Consider the following 23,019-nt stretch of genomic DNA (forward strand, 5'->3'; position numbering starts at 1 on the left):
AAGGGACCAAAACAGCTCCCTTAAGTCAACTTTAACTCAAAATACCATGGCTGATTTCGTGTTAATTGAAGAGGAGGAAATACCAAGGCGTGTTTTTAATGATCGTAATAATCCATTGGAGACGTTGAATGATACGCAGTTATTGAGAGAGTATCGGTTTGACCGCCAGTCAATCCTTTCGTCTCACCGCGACACTTGAACATGACATTGAGCACCAAACCCGGCGAAGTTACGCAATTCCAGCACTGCTTCAAGTTTTAATTGCCTTGCGTTTTTTTGCTTGCGGTACTTTTCATTCTGTCATTCCCGACGTCTTTAAAGTACACAAATCTACTGTCTGCAGAACTGTCCATAGAGTGGCCTTAGCTCTGTGTCGCCAAATTGACAAATATGTACAATTTCCTTCCAAAGACGAGGAGGATGCAATAGCGGAGCGTTTTTTTGCAGTCGCTGGTTTCCCACGCATTTGCGGCGTAATAGATGGAACACACGTCCGAATTCAAGCCCCTCACCAATATGAAGATCAATTTGTTAACCGCAAAAACTTCCATTCCATAAATGTCCAGCTAATATGTGATCCAGACTGCAAAATAAGAAATGTTACCGCTGAGTGGCCTGGGAGTACCCATGACGCACGCGTGTTATCAGAGAGTAACATTTATCGCAGTTTTGAGAATGGATCACACAGGGGCTTACTTTTGGGGGACAGTGGTTATCCCTGTCGTTCATGGCTGATGACACCTTTCAGAAATCCAGTAGGAGATGCACAGGCAAAATTAATTTTCTTCAGTTAAAGTTGTTTATGGATAAATAAATAAGCATACAATTAGTAAAAGTAAAACTGAATATTTTTCCTATATTGCAGGAAAGATACAACACTGCTCTAACAAAAACTATAGTAATAATTGAAAGAACGATTGGTCAGCTTAAAAGGAGATTTCACTGTCTTCACGGGGAGCTACGTCTAGAACCAGCAAGAGCAGGGAGAGTCATCGTTGCATGCGTCGTCCTCTTTAACATATCAAAAGACTTAGGTGTGCTCATGGATGACTACACTGAACCTGAAGGCGTAGTGCAGCCAAATCATATCGTGGAGGATGTGACAACAGAGGGACATGCTATCCAAGATGTGCTTGTGCAAAAATTTTTTCCTAATGTGAGCTAATATGTTAAACTGTATGCTATAATAGTATTTAGATACTGTATAAAGCAGTGCATTTATAATTAACAATAAGTAAACTCAAAACTTTATTCTATATACTTTATTCTTTACTCAGGACTCTAATATATACATGCAGGGTGCGATTTGTGAAAAAAAACAGAGGGGGGGGATGTTTTCATAAGTCATTTTGTGCCCAACACTTCCGTCCATAATTTACTTTTGGTTTGATTTTTTGACTGTTTCAGTGGTTATGAGGAGCAATATAAAAGAGAAATTTGGTAATCATTGTCCGACCTAACAAAAATTCATTATAATATTTTTTTTATATTTCTAATTAAAATATTTCTAATATACAGAAATGCGCTCTCCGCTCACAAGCTCTGATCGGAACAAACCCAAACCTCACTGTCTGCTGAACTTAAGCAGAAACATCAAAATATAACCAGCTCAAAATGGTTTTAAAACTAAACATTTAGACTATTTTAGCACAAATTATGAGATTATTTTTTTTAATACTTGACAAAATTAGAATATAGTAAAAGTGTTTTTTTTTTTGGAAAATAAAGTTTTAGGTGAGCCTGTTGAAAATTGGGGCAGTGCCTGAGCTACAGGACATTGTCTTTCAAAACATAACTTGCGCGAAAGAGAAAAAAATGAATGCATCTCTGTCCACAGCACATTTCAAAACATTTTAATTCATAAAAATAAATCATGAGAACATGAACTTCATCACTGCATTTGCAGGAATTGTAAAATATTTTTTCTTATTAACACATATGAACTGTGATCATGCACAACAAAAAAACACAAGAATTAAAGGGATAGTTCACCCAAAAACAAAAATTCTGTCATCATTTACTCACTCTCATGTTGTTACAAACCCGCAAAAATTTCTTTGTTCTGATGAACACAAAGGAAGATATTTTGAGAAATATTTGTAATTGAACCATTCATGGACCCCATTTACTTCCATAGTAGGAAAAATAATACTATGAAAGTAAATGGGGTCCACGAACAGTTTGGTTACAAACATTTCTCAAAATATCTTCCTTTGTGTTCATCAGTACAAATAAATTTATGCAGGTTTGTAACAAAATAAGAGTGAGTAAATGATGACAGAATTTTCATTTTTGGGTGAACTATCCCTTTAAATCCCCCTCCCAGTACCATGGATAATGCCATTGCCACTCATGTCAAAACACATATTTATGAATGGTAAAACTATATGGCACAACGTAGTGTCAACTTAAACATGAATAGGCTATAGTGTAGGCCTATGCATCATACTAGGAAAACAGTCTGCCTTGATGATGGACTTCTGTGGTCTTTTTCTGCTTTCCTGTGGGAGCGTCATCTGCAGCATGCCGTCCCTCTTTTATCCACATTTCTGCAAATCTCCGGGCAGGAAAGTAGGCAACCTCTGGCCCATTTATGGAAATGAACAGTAGGTTGTTCAGTGTGGACACATTTATTCGGTTTCTTTCATCTGTGAGAATACGGTTCATGGCGCTGAATCCCCTTTCACACTCAGCTGTTGACACTGGGAGTGTGGAGACAGTGATGAGCACTTTGCGCAGATTGTCTCCTGTGGTGCCATGACATTTGAATTGGTGGAATTCCTTGAGGAGTATGGTACTGGTTGCAGCCTCAACAGCGAGAGTCTTCCGAATGGTGAGAAGTTTGTTGTCTCCATAAAGGATGCGCTCGTCTTCATCAGATGGCCAATTTGACGGATTTAGAACGGCTGCATCAGAAATAATTCCGTTGTCATCCAGCCTGCGCTCAATGTTGTCGGCCAGAGAAACAAACAGTCTTTCACGAAAGACCTCTGCCTTCCGATGATCACTATCACTTGGCTGAGACACATTCACTCCCTTGAACGAGTGTAAACTTTCAAATTCTTCCTTCAGGCCTCTTGCGTTTACACCATCTGCTTGCCGCATAGACCTCAGTGTTCTCAGTGCAACATCCACCTCAGCACTGGCACTGACAGCTGTGGCATCTCTCCTCTGCAGAAACAGGGACAAGGCTTGCAGGGTTTCCAGTGCATCTTTTACCAACGCCATCTCCACCAAAAAAAGCCACTGTGTCATTTTACCATGAATGCCCTGACATTTGGCTCTTTCCACAGAAGATCTGGATTTGTCTTCCATCAACACTCCAAAGAGTTTGACCAAGGCTGGATAGCTTTGCCAGAGAGCCGTCACAGACGTGCAGGATGAGGACAGCCAGCGCACATCAAATACTCTTCCTATTCTGCGAGCGTGCATGCCCAGATCGGAAGCTGCAGACTCAAACTCTCTCATATGTTTTGGGCTTTGAGAGAAAAATGAATACAGAGAGTCAATGAACATCTGAAAATGGCTCGCCTCTGTAATGTGTTTTACAGCATCATGGACAGCAAGTTCTAACTTGTGGTTCATACAGTGAATGACGGTCAGGTTAGGGTTGATCTTCTCACGTAGGAGTGTGGCTGCTCCCCTGTATCTGCCCATCATAGCAGCGGCCCCATCTGTTGCAAAGCCAATAAGCCGGGTGCGCAACATGTCTTCAGAGATGCCCCGTGTATAAAGGCTTTGGAGCAGGGTATCACAGATAGCCGATCCAGTGCATGACTGCAGCTCAACAAGTTGAAGGAAGAAGTTGCAGACCTCACCTTCATAGGGAATCCTAATGTAGATGATTAGGCATGTTTTGTTTGACACCGTTGTGCTCTCATCAATGAGAATACTAAACTTATCAGATGAGTTTTTAATAAAGTCCACTAGCTGAGTTCTCATTTTTTCTCCAATAAACATGAGCATATTACGACAAGCCTTGTCAGAATGCAGCATATATCCCAGGTTTACACCATTCAGTTGTTGCAGTTCCACCAGCTGTGGCTGGATTTTGAATGAGAGGTTGTTTTGGCAGATCATATAGGCTGTACGTATGCAGTTCTCAGTTACTTTTAAAGTCTTCTCATTGTGTTTTCTCCACAGAGCTGCACTGTTATCTACTGCCTTTTCAATTGCTGTCTCGCGTCTTCTCTGCAAAATTTCTATGCATTTGATGTGGGACTGACACTTTCCATGTCTGCTTATTTTGTCATTTAATTTTTTTGCAGACTTTGCTTTTATGCCATTAATAAATGCAGAGTCAATGTGAAGCCTCTCTTGTGTATATGGGCCTAAATCTCTAATGTCAGAACAAGCTGAACATTGAACTGATCCATCTGTGGTGACAGCAAGCCACTCTCGACCCTCTCTCCATTTAGCAAAGCGCCCTGGCTCAATGCAACCTCCAACAACCCCAGAAACCGAATCATTAGCTTGTAAGTCTGGGTTGTATGGTCCTTGTTCATTTGAGTCAACATGGGACTGTGAGTTCTGCTGAGGTTGTGAGTTGCTGTCCATCCTACCTGTAGTAGTAACATTCTCATTTGCAGTTTTAGGATTTTTTTGTGATGGCCCTCCTGTGAAATACGATGATATACTGCTCTGAACCCTTTTCATTGTTCCCAGCTAGCTAGCTAGAGTTTTCGCGCTGAAATCATATATATTATATAAACATTTGTACTTGGTGACATTCTGAAAAGCTGTACATGGATCGAAATGGACAGGATCAGATAAATTAGCCGCAACGTCATCTATCAGAAGGCTGGCGATGACAGTGGGTGTGGTCCATTTCGGATTTTATTGTTCTATCGAAGTGACAGTTCACACGGATTGATTGCAAAGTTAAACTATTACAGTAGAAACAGTTTTACTGCTGCTTTTAAAGTAATAACGTTAACTTTACACCGCGATGCTGAGCTACAGTGAAATGATAGAAAAGACAGATGCATTAGGTGTTAGTCAATTTGCCTCATTTGCGCAAACTGGACGCGCCCGCGCCTCGCCTCATTTGCGTTTATCATATATGTGACTTCGGCCATTTTGTGTGGTGTGAATGGGACACTAACTCTGCTTGTCATCATAAACAGATAATCAGATTGTGATGTTTATTCCCGCTTTATTAATATGCTTTATAATATGCTGGTGAATATGCATGCTGCTTTCCTTCGTTTCGACACACAGCTGACAGCTCCACAACCATCTCGCAAGTGTTGATAGGATATTACTCGTGAGGTGTAAGCGGGTGTGTAACCAATCAGATAGCGCCGTGGGCGGGACATTGAGCAAGTCTCGCAGAGTGGTGAATACAGAAAGGCTGCGCGGCATCTATATCAGAGCAAGCCAAAGTAGCGTATTTTAAAATAAAACTTACTTTAATCAAACCACGGATTCTTGATAAGTTTTGTGATCCGTCCCGCCACTAGTGTAGTAGCACTGATCACTTTGAGAGGGGGATAAATTTATCCCCACCGGGGATAAAAATAATTAAGCAGAGGCAGGGATACATTGACCAGAAAGGGGGAAATCCCACGCATCCCCCCCGGCAAATCGCACCCTGTACATGCTTAATTATAAATAAAAAACAGACATAAAACATTTAGAGTAAGCAAATCACATTGGTTATGTATTGTTATATAGTTATTAAATATAGTATTGTTATATAGTTATATAGTATAGTATTGTTATATAGTAATTAAATATTTAATATTACAAATCATTTGAATAATAAACACTCTATCAACAGATCAAAAATTGTGTTACTCTTCCCCTACTGGTTGTAAAGTTATTAATCCATCTCGAGCAAGTTTGTTAATTTTGTATTGCAGAACTATATTCTGCATATTCAAGTTTTCCTTTTCCATTTCTATTTTAGAAATCTCCAACTCTGCTTTTCTCTTCTGCAGCAAAAGAACTTCTCGTTGAAGTTCAGCCAACCCTGATGTAGCCTTGGTGGTTTCTAATCCTCTTTCCTCAAACGAACGTCTGAAAACAAAACCAATAGCCAGTTATTGAACGAACAGAATATATATATAAATATAAATAAATATATTTACACTGTCCCCCAAAAGTAAGCCCCTGTGATCCATATATATATCAAACCTAATAACCTATGTCACTACCTTGACGCTGTATTGCTGGGAGTCGGGCTTGTCACACGAACATCTTCCCAGTTATGAGTAGGTATGCTGAAAAGTAAAATTATTAGCATTATTATTATTATTATAACCACTAACAAAAAACAAAATATGCTTTACAAACTGCACACAAAAAATGCAGTTTATACATGCATGTATATGTTATTTAGGTTATAGCGCTTTTTGCATTATTTTACCTGCTTCCCGAACTGCTTTGAGGAACGCCTGGAATACCGACTAGAGTAGGAGAATCCTTCCCTAATATATCTTGTACCAATTTCGCTGTGTCGGATAGGTCTTGTGGCGGCGGCCCTCCTCCTTTACATAACAAAACAGGTGTAACATTGTTCCATACCAAGCGCGATACCTTTTTGATACAATTTATCAGGCAGGAGCATGAACGTTACTTACCGGTCTTTCCGGATTCTTTTTTATTGTTTGCAATTTCTTTTCTTGAACTCACCACTATGTTTTCATACTTTTTCATAACTTCTTCTACTGTTCGCTTGACAGCAAGATTTCTTGAATTTATTTTTTCTGTTATCTCCTGCCAGGCTTTCGATTTGTGTGAATGAGTGACTGATGGGTTATAGCGGCTTTGGAGAATGTTTTTTCTTTTTGTGAATTCTTCTAAAAGAATTGCTTTTTCGTCCTCTGTCCAGTTTGGTTTACCTTTTTTGTTTTCTGTTACGTTTGTACTCTCCATAGCACAATTATATTAATAAAAGTGTAATTTTAGCAAGGGTTTGGCTTTGTGGTTCGTTATGTTCTGTTTACTGTTAGAGGCGGTAACTATAGCAACCGCGGCGGTCTTTGCCGTATGTTGTCAGAAAGTACTGTGAAACGCTTAGTATAAACACTTAGGCAAGGGTGACAGTTAAGAGGTTTTTTGCAACGCTCTTAGTGAAATCCCTTACCTCAGGGATTTTTTCTCCCTCAGGGAAACCCTCACTTAAGAAGTTTCATGCAACCGGGCACAGGGGTTTAGTTACGCTTTAAAGAAGCATTTACTTGTGTTCTAGGCAGAAAAACAAGTCAGTGGCAAGTCAGTTCCTGAATAACAGAACACAAACTTTTTTTTAAAAAGTCAAATTTACCTCTCAGATGCACGGAACTGTTACTTAAACTGACGTTCTCCCCATTTTTTGAATGTCCTGTAAATGACGCGAATAAGTGCTGCTCTGACAGCCTGGTAAAGTAATCTTTTGTATAAGAAATCATTTGTACTGCGTATGTGTCGAACGGAGCCCTCCGCGCTTGTCTGTGGTAGAGTATGCTTTGGAAGCTGCGTGGAAACGCGGGCACGAGACAAAGACAGACACGGAAAGTTTGTCGTATTTGCCCTTCCTCCTCTGCATCTGTGCACAACAGTGCAACACACATCGCCAACAGACAGACAGGTAGGCAGGAGCTCTTCACACAGGTCACATTCCAGCTGTGTTTTTCTTGACTTTTGGGGAGGTCAGTGGAGATCAAATGACTTAACAACCAGTACCTCAGTTTTACAGCTAATTTTCCAAAACACAATTTTTGTCTTGCTAACATGACTCATAATAGGGTTTCTAAAGTGTAGATAAGCCAATAGTAACAGATTTTAGTTTAAAGTTCAATACCTTTTGTAACAGTTTCAGTTGCTTTATTTTTTATATTTTTTCAATCTATCTGTAGTGTTTTTTCCAACTATTTTTGCAGCATTTTTCCTGTGAAATTAACAATATAGCAGAAACCCTCCTTTTTTAGTTTAGTTTAAAGATGTGTTATTTTAACACCAAAAGAATAAAAAATATTTACTACCACGTGCAAAATAAACAAACACATTATTAGTGAAACTGTCTACCCTCTCCTTATTGGCGCAGTCATTTATTCTAAATATATTTGAAACTAGTAGAACAGAAAACATGCACATTGTTGGCAGTATTATTTGCTGTCTTCTGTTCTTGTGATAAACACTTTGTGTGAACTGATTATTTTGTATTTTGTAGAAATCTGTAGAGTATGAAACAGTTGGGTGTGTGTGAAGAAATTAAAATAAACTGGTAAGGAAGTTGTGTCAATATATTTAATCTTTTGTTAAAGAAAGAATCAGGCCTAAGAGAAGTGCCCTTTTTTCACTTCACCATCTGCCTCCTGTGCAGGTCTCTGTGCAGGTCTCCTTGCAGGTCCCTGCTTGCAACAAAAATATCTACATGTATTGATATTGTCCTACAGGCAGTGATCACCGGCTGTAATGTGTCAGTATAAATCCTGTAAAAGTAGAGGTGTTTCTAACAAAAGAACCATATAATATATATGGCCTACAAGACATTGTGCCCAGGGGCCTCCGAATTCTTAATAAGGGCCTGCCCCTCCCACTTTTGAATGTTTTACTGAGATTTCTAATCCCGTCCGAATTGACCATTAATATTATAGACGTCCTGTTGTAAAATTACATTACGCCATCTACCCCTGTAAAACTAATCCCGTCCGAATAGGGCTGAAGATGTAAAAAAAAACATTTTACCAACTCATTCACATGAAATGTCAATGGTCATGAATAATGATGTGATTTACACCTGAGGAGACAAAGACCCAACCTCCTAATGCCTTTAATAAGAAATGTTGTGGTAGAATGACTTTGAGGAAACTTAAAGAGAAAATGTTTTGCTTGTAGTTTAATAACAAAATATTGTACATTAAAATCTAAATAATAAGTATCAAATGTATTTTTTTTACCCATACATTTTAGCAGAAAACTTTATGTCAGTTTTGGAAAACGAAGATACAGGTAAACATGACATGCCTGGCATTTCAAAGGTCTTTGTCCAAGAAATACATACATAACTGATGGGTAAATATCACTGATAACAACATAAGCCTACATACATAACTGATGGGTAAATATCACTGATAACAACATAAGCCTACATACATAGCTGATGGGTAAATTACACTTAATTCAGATAAACTGTCATGTACATAAACTAAATTCAGAACATCTCCTGAGATGAACGGGCTGATGTCTTCCTTGTTCTATGAAGTCCCTCCTTCAGAAATACGTAATGAGTTCTGATTGTGTAGTTTGTTTAGTGTGTTGTGATTCAACAGCAACTTAGCTTAGCAGAGCCATTTGGGCCAAAGCTGGCGACTGATGTATTCCTGTGGACGGATTTTGGTCAAAAACTGTTTTATTGACGTCATTCAATCGGGAAGTAGAGGGCTGTAGTCCAAACCTACCGTTCGCTGTAGGCTTTGTAAGGGTCAGCCAGGAAAAACTGTACTTTTCTTTACTTTAAAGGGACAATAAGTAGGATTTTCCCCCATCTAGTGGTGAAAATGTATTTTACATTCAAACGAATAGTTCTCTCTAGCACCTCGCTTTTCCAAATGCGTGTTGCAACTACGGTACCCGTTATGTACTCACTGATCTCCTTGTACGTTTCAGCTGGTTAACATGTTCTGAACAAAAACGCGTTGCTGAAATGCGTTGCGGAAGGCAAGTGTTTTTTGTCCCTCCCTCTCTGCTATTATAGTTTTTCAATATGGCGAAACCACATGGAAGCCTTTTTGGACTTACCCGTTCAATGTAAATAAAGAGAAGAAATTTCAAGCTTACAAAGAAAATAATAATAATACATTTTATTTCTAGTGCCCTTTTCTTAACCCTCTGTGGTCCTACCATTTTGGGACACTCTCCAAGGTTCTGACATGCTCTTACATTTGGTCTTTTTTCATTTTCTTTAAAACATAATAATGGCAAGTGTCTCATACCACTGTGTTCAGCACAAACTGGGCTAAAATATTATATGAGCTACATGTATGTACATGTTTGTATTTTTGAGAGAAAAATGTTTATGGGTGGTTTTTGAAAAAGCTAAATTTTTAAGTCACTGATATAAGTCCACAAAACCCACACTAAACATGTTTTAATAAGACTTTTCTAAACCGAATCTAGTAGTCTAGAGTTTTCTCTTTAGAATGATTTGAAAATCATCCTGCCTACTCATTCACATAAAACAATATATTGATTCAGAAATTGTGAGACACTTTTTGGAGAGGGGGTTCAGCGAAAAATCGTCAGCAGGAAGTTGCTGCCACTGGCAGCAGACAGTACCTGACACTAAAACCGGAAACCAGAGGAGGCTGTAAGCGGCAGCAAGACAAATAAATAATTATAAACATTTCTAATACGTATTTAAATAAGTATAAATGTCAGTATTATCTGATTAAAAAGATTTATGGAATATAAACAAAGAAAAAGACAATTTGGCCAAACGTTAAATTGCAGCTGAATATTTATGAATGCGTGTAAATCAATGTTTGTGTGAAATAATGAAAGATATGCACAAACACTAAAACCGGAATAAAAAGGAGGCTGTCAGCGGCACCAAGACAAATAATTATAATTTCTAATACTTATTTAAATAAGTATAAATGTCAGTATTTTCTGATTAAAAAGGTTTATTGAATTTAAACAAAGAAAAAGAGAATTTGGCCAAACGTTAAATTCCAGCTGAATATTTATGTATGCAAATGCGTCTAAATCAATGTTTGTGTGAAGTAATGAAAGAGATGCACAAAAACACCTAGATAAATGAATTCATATTTATATGAGGCACTTCCCACTAGATGTACTGTATGTTGTATATTTATTTTACAGGCCAAACACACACGCCTAAATGACAAAGAGAGACAGGTCTCACCAATGACCTTTATTTTAAATATTTTTATTTTGCTTGTTTTTTTACATTAGTAACTCAAGAAACGGGCACATTAACACGTTGTGTAATATGCAAATTATCCAAACTTTATAAGCTAAGTATTATAACCAATTTAATATGCAATCCTTCAGAACATTAGAAACCGGTTGTAAGGTTTTGTCTTGTGTTTATCTTGTATTCTGTGTATTTTTGTATTTTTGACTTTTATTTTGACATCCTGTTCTGTTCTGGCTTTTATTTTGATATACATCCTGCCATGTTTCACTTCACACTTCCTGTTTGTTCTTGTATATAAGTCACATCCTGTTCACCTGCTCCTGGCTGATGATTACATCGCCAATACCAAGTCTGTTTATCTGCCTGTTTCTGTTAATCTGTATCTGCCTGTTTTTTGACCTGTGCCTGTTATCTGGATTTTGCCTGTACTGCCGCCTGCCCTGACACATTGCCTGTATTTGGATTCTGATTTTGGATTTACCCTTTGGATTTGTTTGCTGGCCCTTTATGGGATTTTACAATAAACACCTTTTGCACATGGATTCACGTTTTCATCGCTTTCATTAAAGCACCACGTTACAGAATAATCAGCCATAACCCGGATCCAGCGAAGGTTAGTAACTTCCCACCAGCAACATGAAGCCCATTTTTGCACGACTTGAACTCCGCCAGAACCACCGCCGTATCGAGGATTACGTGAGTGACTTTCTGGAATTGTCTAATCGAGTGCATTATGATGAGGACGCTTTGAAACCGATTTTTTATAATGCCTTAGATGAATGGTTGCGCTTGTGTATGCCACGTGATATGTCTGTCTGGTCACTGGAGCAATATATTGACTTTGCGTTGCTGTTGTGTGGTTCCCCCTTCACTGTGGGTGTTGCGGATACACCTTCAGAGGCTATTCCCAACACGCCACGCCATGTCCTGCCTGTTATGCCCACACCTGTACCAGTTATGCCTGTTCTGTCCACGCCTGTTCACAAAATGGCCGCCACCCTGCCTGTTCCCAAGATGGCCGCCATCCTGCCTGTCCCTAAAATGGCCGCCACCCTGCCTGTCTCTGCACCTGCACCTGTCTTCAAGAAAACCACCACCATCCTGCCTGTCCCGAAAACTGCCACCATCTTGCCTGTTTCTGCACCTGTTCTCGAGAGAGCTACCATCATTCCTGCACCTGTATTTCAGAGGGCCATCGTCACCACCACACCTGCACTCATGAGGGCTACTACCCACCCAGCACCTGACGTCCAGATGGCCACCCTGCCTGAACCGACGACCACAGAGGTATGTCTCATGGACTCTGTTATTTCTGAATTTGCCATAGCCCTGTGGTGCGTCTGGTCTGCCTGCTGCTCGTTTGTCCCCTGTATTTCTCAAGGCCCTGAACTCGAACCCCTGGACTCATTTGATCTGCTTGATTCATCCGACCCATCTGATTCATCCGATCCATCTGATTCATCCGGCTCATCTGATTCATTCGATTCATCCGACTGCTCTGATTTCATCGACTCCTATGATTCATCTGATCTGCCCGTCTCATCTGATCTGCCCGTCTCATCTGATCTGCCCGTCTCATCTGATCTGCCCGTCTCATCTGATCTGCCCGTCTCATCTGATCTGCCCGACTCCTCTGATCTGCCCGACTCATCTGATCTGCCCGACTCATCTGATCTGCCCGACTCATCTGATCTGCCCGACTCATCTGATCTGCCCGACTCATCTGATCTGCCCGACTCATCTGATCTGCCCGACTCATCTGATCTGCCCGACTCATCTGATTCGTCTGTCCCGTCTGGTTCGTCTGGCTTACCTGGCTCACCTGTCCCGTCTGATTCACTTGGCTCACCTGGCTCGTCTGATTCGTCGGCTCCACCATCTGGAATATCGTCACCCTGGTCTGTGGAAGCTCTTCCAAGTTTTTTTTGGGGGGGGGTAGTACCCGGACACAGGAGGGAGGCAGAGGACACCGAGGCGGAGGCCGAAGTGTACTCTGATCCTCCCTTTCCTTGTGATCTGGGTCTATTCCTGCCCCATGACCCAGGTCCCAGCCTGCCCCATGACCCAGGTCCCAGCCTGCCCCATGACCCAGGTCCCAGCCTGCCCCATGACCCAGGTCCCAGCCTGCCCCATGACCCAGGTCCCAGCCTGCCCCATGACCCGGGCCCACATCTGCCCCATGACCCGGGCCCACATCTGCCCCATGACCCGGGCCCACATCTGCCCCATGACCCGGGCCCACATCTGCCCCATGATCCGGGACCATGCTGGCCCCACGACCCTGGACCATCCTGGCCTCATGACCCAGGACCTCCCCTGAACTGCCCTGCCTTGCCAAGAGGTCCTGGCCCGCCCGCCCACCCTCTATTTGGACTTTGTTATTTGTATGTTGGGCTCCGGGAGTCGCCCTTTAGAGGGGGGATTCTGTAAGGTTTTGTCTTGTGTTTATCTTGTATTCTGTGTATTTTTGTATTTTTGACTTTTATTTTGACATCCTGTTCTGTTCTGGCTTTTATTTTGATATACATCCTGCCATGTTTCACTTCACACTTCCTGTTTGTTCTTGTATATAAGTCACATCCTGTTCACCTGCTCCTGGCTGATGATTACATCGCCAATACCAAGTCTGTTTATCTGCCTGTTTCTGTTAATCTGTATCTGCCTGTTTTTTGACCTGTGCCTGTTATCTGGATTTTGCCTGTACTGCCGCCTGCCCTGACACATTGCCTGTATTTGGATTCTGATTTTGGATTTACCCTTTGGATTTGTTTGCTGGCCCTTTATGGGATTTTACAATAAACACCTTTTGCACATGGATTCACGTTTTCATCGCTTTCATTAAAGCACCACGTTACACCGGTGTTGTTATTTTATACTCCAAGTGTTGCTTTAATGTAAAGTATTAAGAGTTGAGAATATATATTATATTGTTTAATAAAAGACACATATACAGTTTTGTATTAAAAAGTTAATTAGAGTAGAAAGCTTTGGATACATGTATTAGAAAGAAAGATTTTGATTGATTGAATTGATTAAATACTTTATTGAACAACAATCAACATGAAGTGTTCAAAAGGATAAAAATACAAAAAGCCCATAGGCTTATTTCCATTGTGGTCCTTAAGATATAAAACATAAGAAATACAGTACCCTTTGGTGCATGATTTGCAGAAGAGCATGATTGCATGATTTGAGACAAAGAAACTTCTTCATAAACATATACACATAATATTAGGGGCACTCCCTAGTAGATGTCAGAAATCAGAATCACGAACAACAATCCTGGAGGTATTTACAAGACTTTCAGAACAGAACTGATGTGTTATACAGAGTTATTCCTCCTGTAGCATCATGCACCACTCACTGCAAACCCCTGGATGGGTGTTTTCGGAGTAAAAGCCTTGCATCTCTCCTCGTTTTCCTTTTCCAACATAACCTAGAGGATTCATAAGAAAATTTAGACATTAATACATAAATTACCTTAACAGTAGACAAGCTTGCACAGACATATTCCCATTGCATTTTGCCATGAACCTAGCAGTGATCACAAGTTCATGCTTAATTTGCACACCTGGTAAGCAGTTATTGTACACTTCATTGCAGTGTTGGCTGAAGTGTAAACATTTTCTAAAGGTCCTGGGATGGCTCAGACTTTGTACTCCATTTAGTTACACCTGTATATTGAAATGATAAAAATAATAAATGACCATTACAAATATAAACATTCAGACATGTCAGAGAAATTTAATGATATGGCACCATTTTAAACATCTTTAAATCAAATATGTAAAAGAAAATGAATACCATCAAGCCAGCAGAAGTGTGCCTGTCCACCAGACTTCTGAATTTGGAAAAAACCAAAGAGAGATTTAACAATGCAGCAGCATCACCCTCCTCCAGGACCACGTGAAGAAGAACTTTTGACAGGACAGCATCTGGCAACTATTGGGTATTATAAACAAACCCAAAAAATACTGCAATTTCCAAACATCACAGCCTAAGCTCCCTAAAAACAGAAGTCCATCATATGGGAGCAGGTTATACTTAACACATGTATAAGGCATTTGCTATAAAGCTACTATAATAGTTAGTGAGGGTAAAGACTTTTAGTGTTTGCGTAATATTGAATGTGCTGCTACCATCAAGATGTTCAAGAAGTTCTCTGATGTTCTGCACTTCTTTCTCCTGCCATTTTGTCTCATCCTTGAATGCTTCCAACATGGTTGATGTGCACTGCTTCTTCCTAAAAATAAAAACAAACAAACAAAACAAAAATTAATTCACTTAAGTTAGTAAGATTTTGGAAATGTAATGGCACCTTACCTGTCATAACTGATAGTCAGATACACAAAAGGTGAAGGCAGAAATAGAAGAGTAGTTGTTAAAATAACCGTTTTGTCAATTGTTATAGTAAAAGAAAAAAATCAATAAGTTGATGGATATCACACAATCACTTGAAAAATTAAACACAAAAGTATGAACAGTGTTGCACTTGTATCTTCTAACGTTATACATCCAGTCAAACAACATTCATTTTTATATTATTCAGTAGACTCTTGTTAACACGTTAACAAACGTTAATATTTAATCGTAAACGTTATATTTGAAGTACGTTATTAGCCCCCTAACATACAGCAACAATTATGATGTAACATGGTACACAAACTACGTTTCTAACACGAATTGGAATAAATTTAACGTTTAAACTAAAATAGGCAAAGTTACACTATCGTTTACTAAGATAACAGTTAAAATCAAACTTACATTCATTACTCCGTTTAAAACTTACCGGTGCTCGATCAATCGCTGCCATTACTAAAGCATGCAATGGCTGCTGTTGTAGTTATATGTGATTGGTTGAGTTCACGTTGGTCGATATTGATTGGCTGTTAACGACTGTCAGGTCCCTCCTACCTTCAGGCTGTCAATGGCAGCCACTTCCTGCTGCCGGCTGCCGATTTTTATCTGAACCCCTACTGACTTTTTGTTTAGAGGGGCCGTTTGCGCATAATGAGCTGCATAATGAGGCAGAAGGGAACTACAGTAAAGAATGTGAGGACAAATAAATGTATACATGTTTGTTTGTGGTTTATTAAGAAGTTAACAATATAGTCAAAATAGAAATGAAGGTCAATAGGACATTTTCAGTTTATTTGGAAACAAACCCTATTCAAAAACTTAACTTGTATAAACAACAGAGCTGTAAACTTCATGTGGCTTATGTTACCATATAACTTTATGTCCAAAAAGTGTGAATATGTTTTTCCACTTCATAGTGTTGTACTGATGAGAGGGATGCAGACCTGTAAGAGAGTTATAACACTCCATTCAGTAGATAGCACTACATTCAGTTAAACTATCATGTACATAAACTAAATTAGTATCTCAGATAAACATCTGCAATGATTAGTTATATAAAAAGCTGTTTTCAGATGACCATCCCCTTAATGTATAGCTTCTGTTTTAAACGCTTTCTGTAAGCAGGTATGAACTTTAAAAAACACATTGCATATGGCGTCCATGTGCGTGAGCTCGCGTCTCCGTGTAAACAACGTGGCACTCATAATAAAACGGTGTCGCGTGTAAAGCACAATGTATGGAATTCGTTGCATGTAAACAATATCATATTACAGCAGATCCCGCAGTGCAGCATTACTCAAAGTTGCCATGAAGGATACGAAAGTGAATAACTGTGTCTAACACTGTACAGCATGTAACAATGAAATCTGCCATTACGTGATCACGCTTCCTTGTTTGTAAACAATGTGAAATTTTTTCAATCCGAAGCGTGCAGTCTGCTGAGGTTGCTTATGTAGGCTGAACTTTACAAGCCATAACATATTACATGATAGCAAATATAAATGAAGACAAATGACTTACAGTTTCTTCAGAAATATATCCTCCTCCATTGCGTCCTCCATTGTTCTTCTTCTTAGGTAACGTTAAAGTTAAACACTTCTCTTCCTCAATGTCCAGACATAAATGAAGATATTCCTCGTGTGTGTGTGTATAAAGTTAATAATCCAAACATGCAGTAAAGTCTTTAAATCTGATCAAACTTTATGCTTTGTTTATAATTGTTGGAACAGCTCGTCTCTTTATTACCATGCCAACAGCGTGTACCGCCTGTGGGCGTGACCGGATTAAAGATAATGAAGTCAGCCAGGAAAAACAGTACTCTCTTTATTTTAATGCAGATTATATAAACAGTCAATATTTGTTTTTGATTATAAAAATATGTGTATCATGCTTGTGTGACGAGTATTCGCGGAGTTTCAACTGATTTTTGTAACGTGATTTGAGAGACAGCTGATGGAGACAGAAATGTCTGAATGCGCACCCTGTTTATTTTCTTTATTTGACAAAAACACAAAGATCTATTGTTATTGTGAATGTACACTAATTAAAGAGGACCCTTCACAGTTTCAAATGAGGTCAAACACATAAGTGTATGATTATTAATGATGGAGTATTTTAAGTTGATTCTGCTATGATAGGGAGAAAACACGTCAAAGCGCGTCGACGCGTTTTTGGACCCCTGGGGGTTAAACTCAAACCGCTACAACTTACAGAGACGAAAAACAACAATGGAATACAATAAAATAAAATAGTAACATTTAATTACAAAAGCAGTTCTAAAAAAAATTAATGAAATTGTTACATTCAATTACAGTAAGCAGTTCTAAAAAGGTGTGTCTTTAAACACAGTTTTTACACTTAAAACAATCCAATGTTGGAGAGTCTCTAATTTCCGATGGTAGAGCATTCCATAGACTTTAATTTATATCGAGGCTGCTGGAGGACGTGTGACCTGGAAGAGAGCAGAGAGTGAACTGGAGTAAGAGCAGTGACCAAACCGCAAAGATAAGCAGGGACCGTCCCTTGAATAGCTATATATGTTAGAACCAATGTTTTGAATTCGATACGTGATTTTATCAGCAGCCAATGTAAGTAAAATAGTACCGGAGTTATATGTTAACGAGTAGTTGTATGTGACAATAACCGGGTGGCTGAATTTTGTATATATTGTCATTTTTTGATGGACGAATTTGAGCGACCAGGATAGAGCACATTGCAATAATCGAGCCTCAATGTAATAAAGGTGTGAATAAGCCTCTCTGCATCAGGCAGTGATAGAGATGGTCGTAATCTAGCAATATTTCTAAGATGTAATAATGCAGTTTTTGAGACCTTCTTAATATGAGCATCGAACATAAGTTCAGGGTCGAAAATAACAGCAAGATTGCGCACTTGAAAAGACGGGTTAACAAAGTCATTGATAGTAATCAGCTCTGAAATGTTAAGCTTAAGTAGAGATGTTGGTGTGCCGACAAAAAGGAGTTCTGTTTTTGCCTGGTTTAGCTTAAGAAGATTGTCATGCATCCAGGCTTTTATCTCATCCAAGCAGGTACTAAGGGCCATGTGCGTATATAAGCCGCAGGTGCAAATAGGGAAATTAGCTTTATCGCTTCGAAAGCCGGCAGTATCTGCTACTGAGAAGCTACTCTTCTGCTCTTCTGGGAAGTTGGTTTGACAAGCAGTACCATAGCGGACGCCACAGTTCCACAGCTCTTCTTTATTATTTTAAGTTTCAGTGTGTGTGTTGCCTCCCAGTGCGCATCATCAGCTGAGCACCTATAGAGTGATTTCCCTGAAAGAGTGATACGTGAGAGCTCTGCATATTTTTAAAGACGGCCAGTCTCTCGTATATTTCCGGAGATCAGCGTCCTTTTCAGGATGGCTTTCCGTCCGTGCATTCTTGGATGCGAGAAATACATGGGTTCCAGAGACGGTCACGAGCGCTGTTTTCGTGCTTGGGCATCAAGCACACCGAGGTAGGGTTCGTGGAGGGTTCTTGTTCTCTCTGTGAGAGCATGACCCCCTTGGATTGTGGAGACGGCTGTCGTTTCTACGGGAACGACGCCCGCGCTCTTGCAGTGCTGAACGCCGCCGTGATGAGGCTGCTAAGTGCTCGGAGGACACTCTTTGCATCACTGTGCTGAGCCGGTCGGGGGATGCATCCTCCACCTCCCAGCCTCCTCTTCCACAGCCAGTTGAGGTCCCGTTGGAGACCGCAGAGTCGTGTTCTACGATTTCTGCCGAATCCATTGGACCTCCTTCTGGACCCGCCACTTCAGCAACATCAGAGTGGGGGCCTTTTCCCTCTTCGGCGAGTCTGTGGTGCCATTTGCAGCACTGCGACGCAAAATCAGACTGAGGCGATCTCCAAGATCGTGCCCCGGCGGAAGAGCTGCCCTGGTCCACCAACACCGGCTCCTCAGTCTGCCTCTCGCCGAGGGCGTCCTGCAGCGGCCGCCTCCGTTCCCCCTCCTCAGATCTCATTTTGACGGCGCAGGGGAACCGGTCGTCAGCAGCCTGCCCCGTGGCAAACGGAAGTCCAAGCGGCCCAGAGACGAGTGACCCGGAGTTTGAGAGGATCACTGTTCGGGAGACGGTGAAGGCTCCGCTACTTCCCTCGGAAGGGGGTCTCCTTACCGGGTGGTAAATCCTTGGTTTCATTTTTCTGTTCCGCTGGCTGTCCAGCTGGTACCCAGAAAACCACACTAAAAGTGTCCTCTTCCCTCTCCAGGTCTCCTGAGGATCGAGAGAGTATCACCTTTCGGGCTGTCTCTCTCTCCCCGTGTCTTCACGAAAGTGTTAGAGACGATTTTTAAACCCCCGAGAGAGAGAGCGGTGTTCGCATTCTGCTTATATTTACTATCGCCTTATAAGAGATCATTCTCGGCAGACGCTGCGCAAAAACAGAGACTTAACGCTTCGGCATCTCGCTCGTTTGAGTCTTCGGGTCAACTGGGAAAAGAGCAAACTTTGCCCCGTGCAGAGGATCTTTTTTCTCAGTGTGGAACTGGACTCAATCAGTTTATCGGCACGTTTAACAAAAGTGCGTGTCCAGTCAATCCTGACTTGCCTCGATACATTTCAAGTGAGCAGCCATGTACGACGGGCTTGCAGTCTCAGGGGTGTGGATAGCACCTCAACTGCCGCGAGCTGTGGGCTGTATATCTGGGACTCGTACGCTTTGCTACGGAGCTGCAAGGGAAGGATGTATTAGTTCGCACCAACAACATTGTGACTGTTGTGTATATCAACCGTCAATGCAGTTTGCGCTCTCGTCACCTGTCGCATCTCGCTCGTCGTCTCCTCCTTTGGAGTCAGAAGCATGTGAGGTCCTTTCGTGCCATTCACATCCCGGGCAGCACGCCCGGCGAATGGCGACTGCACCCCCAGATGGTTCAACTGATTTGGAAACGTTTCTGCAGAGCGCAGATAGATCTGTTTGCGTCCCCGTCCCTTTGAGTGAGTATTTTTCCATGGGGTTAATCCTGCAAGCCCACGTTTTCCCTCAGCAGAGCCCTGCTTTGCTTACACAGCCACAGCTGTCTATTACATCAACCACAGTTAACTTTCCTCCACCATTAACCCCTCACAGGGTGGTGGCTTCTGCAGAATTCCTATTCCGCTCAGATAGGGTGCTTCCTAGTCGCTGGCACTAATGTGGGTTAAAGGACCATGCAGTGTCCGGCCTTCTGCCTTAAATCCTATTCTCTATCTGCTTAAGTGGAACCGGAGGGCTTTATGCAGATACTGGAAGAGGTCAGCTCCAGTGGCGTTTTGGTAGGGATTCCCAATTTGTTAGTGACCGACTGCAGGGGAATGTCTCGGTTACGGATGTAAACCTCGTTCCCTAAGGCGAGGAAGGGAACTGAGACGTCACGTCCCATCGCCAGAGGTACTGCTTCCTGCTGATTATGGCCGGACACTGTTTCCTGGCTTTCTCAGTGAAAAGGAGCTAATTTCCCTATTTGCACCTGCGGCTTATATACGCACCTGGCGGGGTGGCGCCGGCGTTATGCAAATACCTCAATTCCAAGTTCATTGGCGTTTTAGTAGTACTCTAAGCAGATTGGTCTCTCTAAGTGAGTTCCCAATTTGTTGGTCACGACGTGAAGTCTCCGTTCCCTTCCTTCAGGGAATAAGGGTTACATCCATAACCGAGACATTTCCCGTATCCTGTAGGCCAGCTAAGATTACCGCTCCCAAGCTCCATAGACTATCTGCCTTAGCCAAGATGGCTGTTCCTGAGTTCCCTAGTCTCCCTGTCCAGTCCACGATGGTCGTTTCTGAGTTTCCCAGTCTCTCTGCCCCATCCAAGATAATCGATCATAAGCTCTATGAACTCTCTGCCTTGCCAAGAAGGCCTATCTCGAGCTCTCTGAACTCTCTGCCTTTCCCAAGATGGACAATTCGACTGAACTCTCTAACCTGTCCAAAAAGGCCACTCTTTGTGCTGTATTTTTGTCCATCTTTCAGACCCTTAACCTGTATAAAACCTGTGGAGTCGGCTGAAGAGAAGAGTCCTTGAGAATTTGAAGGATCCTGTCCTTTAGATTTATTGTTACAAACCAATTCTCTGAGTGTAATTGGAAAACTTTTCCTCTTAATATGTGAACCAATAAACATTTCACCATTACTGTAACCATTTGGTTAATATGCAACTCAAGTGTATTAGTTGTGTTCATCAGACTGACCTCCCCATTTTTTCTCAGGCAACAGTGTTCTGCAAGAAACTTCAAATGTTATCTAGGATACAAGCAGTAAATTAATAACTAATTTGAGTATGTTGGCCTTTAGAATGACAAGCTTTCAGAAAACACATTTCTGAATTGTATATACTGTATGTTCTTAAAGAAAACCAATATTAATGTTTAGGACATTTACTCATAAACATTTATGCTTTTCTGACTCTACATGAATCAGACCTGACCTTTAATCATGCTTATTATTCTTTGTGCATAAATAGACTTCTTGAATAACTCTTTGAATGCTTAGTGCAGCATATCTTCTGCTAATGGGAAAGGATCTGACAGCAACTCCATTCAATTTGAAAGATATTAGATGTTATTATTTTTAAATACTCAAAGTGATTAGTATAGAGGGAAGCAAAGACTGACCATTTGAATACTTCTTCAGAATGTTTATTGATATTCATCTTTTGTGCTGCTGGAGGAACAGCCTTGATCAAGCACATTTGTCAGTTACCTTGGTTACCTCTTTCTCCTCTGCTGTGTCTGAGGTCAGCGGTTTCCTTGAGCTAGTATTATTTTCTCACTGCTACATTACTCAGAGTAACATGCCTCATGCAAATAAATCAAGAGGAGATGCTTTTATTTTGGATGAAAGGTTTTAGTTTTAGCAACGGAACTCATTAAGATATACCAATAACAGTACTATCAAAACTACTGTAAATTGAATGTGTAGTATGGTTTGTAGTGCAGTCTATGTACAACCCCAAATCAGAAAAAGTTGGGACACTTTAAAAATTGTGAGTAAAAAAGTAATGGAATAATTTACTAATCTCATAAACTTATATTTTACTCACAGTAGAATATAGATAACAAATAAAATGTTGAAAGTGAGATATTTTGAAATTTTATGCCAAAAATTAGCTCATTTTGGATTTCATGAGAGCTACACATTCCAAAAAGAGTTGGTACAGGTAGCAATAAGAGGCCAGAAAATGTAAATGTACATATAAGGAAAAGCTTAAGTACTGATTTGCAACTTATTAGGTCAATTGGCAACATGATTAGCTATAAAAAAGCCTTTCAGAGTGGCAGTGTCTGTCAGAAGTCAAGATGGGCAGAGAATCACCAATTCCCCCAATGATGCAGTGAAAAATAGTTTTCTGAGTTTCTCATAGAAAAATTGCAAAGAGTTTGAAGTTATCATCATCTACAGTGCATAATATCATTCAAAGATTCAGATAATCTGGAACAATCTCTGTGCGTAAGGGTCAAGGCTGGAAACCATACTGGATGCCCGTGATCTTCGGGCTCTTAGACGGCACTGCATCACATACAGGAATGCTACTGTAATGGAAATCACAACATGGGCTCAGAAATACTTTCAGAAAACATTGTCAGTGAACACAATCCACTGTGTCATTCGCCGTTGCCAGCTAAAACTCTACAGGTCAAAAAAGAAGCCATATCTAAACATGATCCAGAAGCACAGGCGTTTTCCCTGGGCAAGGCTAATTTAAAATGGACTTTGGCAAAGTGAAAAACTGTTCTGTGGTCCAACGAATCAAAATGTGAAGGTCTTTTTGGAAAACTGGGATGCCATTTCAT

The 23,019-nt window shown here is 40.7% G+C and overlaps 1 protein-coding gene and 2 long non-coding RNA genes across 3 annotated transcripts; all 3 read right to left on the reverse strand.

Moving 5' to 3' along the window:
- Positions 1 to 2,448: 2,448 nt before the first annotated feature.
- On the reverse strand, positions 2,449 to 4,557 carry LOC135750311 (E3 SUMO-protein ligase KIAA1586-like). The gene has a single exon (XM_065269100.2). The coding sequence runs from the start codon at positions 4,555 to 4,557 to the stop codon at positions 2,449 to 2,451; it is 2,109 nt and encodes a 702-aa protein (XP_065125172.2).
- A 1,120-nt stretch (positions 4,558 to 5,677) lies between these two features.
- On the reverse strand, positions 5,678 to 6,812 carry LOC141279946 (uncharacterized). Its single transcript, XR_012334755.1, has 3 exons — positions 6,371 to 6,812; positions 6,159 to 6,224; positions 5,678 to 6,021 (listed from the first exon to the last, which is right to left on the reverse strand). It is a non-coding gene; the product is annotated as an uncharacterized lncRNA (long non-coding RNA).
- A 7,078-nt stretch (positions 6,813 to 13,890) lies between these two features.
- Positions 13,891 to 14,758, reverse strand: LOC141280048 (uncharacterized). The gene is made up of 2 exons (XR_012334849.1): positions 14,439 to 14,758; positions 13,891 to 14,303 (listed from the first exon to the last, which is right to left on the reverse strand). It is a non-coding gene; the product is annotated as an uncharacterized lncRNA (long non-coding RNA).
- Positions 14,759 to 23,019: the final 8,261 nt, after the last annotated feature.

This window comes from Paramisgurnus dabryanus, chromosome 13 (genome assembly GCF_030506205.2).
Source record: "Paramisgurnus dabryanus chromosome 13, PD_genome_1.1, whole genome shotgun sequence".
Lineage (NCBI taxonomy): Eukaryota > Metazoa > Chordata > Actinopteri > Cypriniformes > Cobitidae > Paramisgurnus > Paramisgurnus dabryanus.

Coding starts and splice junctions, on each gene's coding strand:
- LOC135750311 (XM_065269100.2), bottom strand. CDS start 4,557: ATGGACAGCAACTCACAACCTCAGCAGAACTCACAGTCCCATGTTGAC.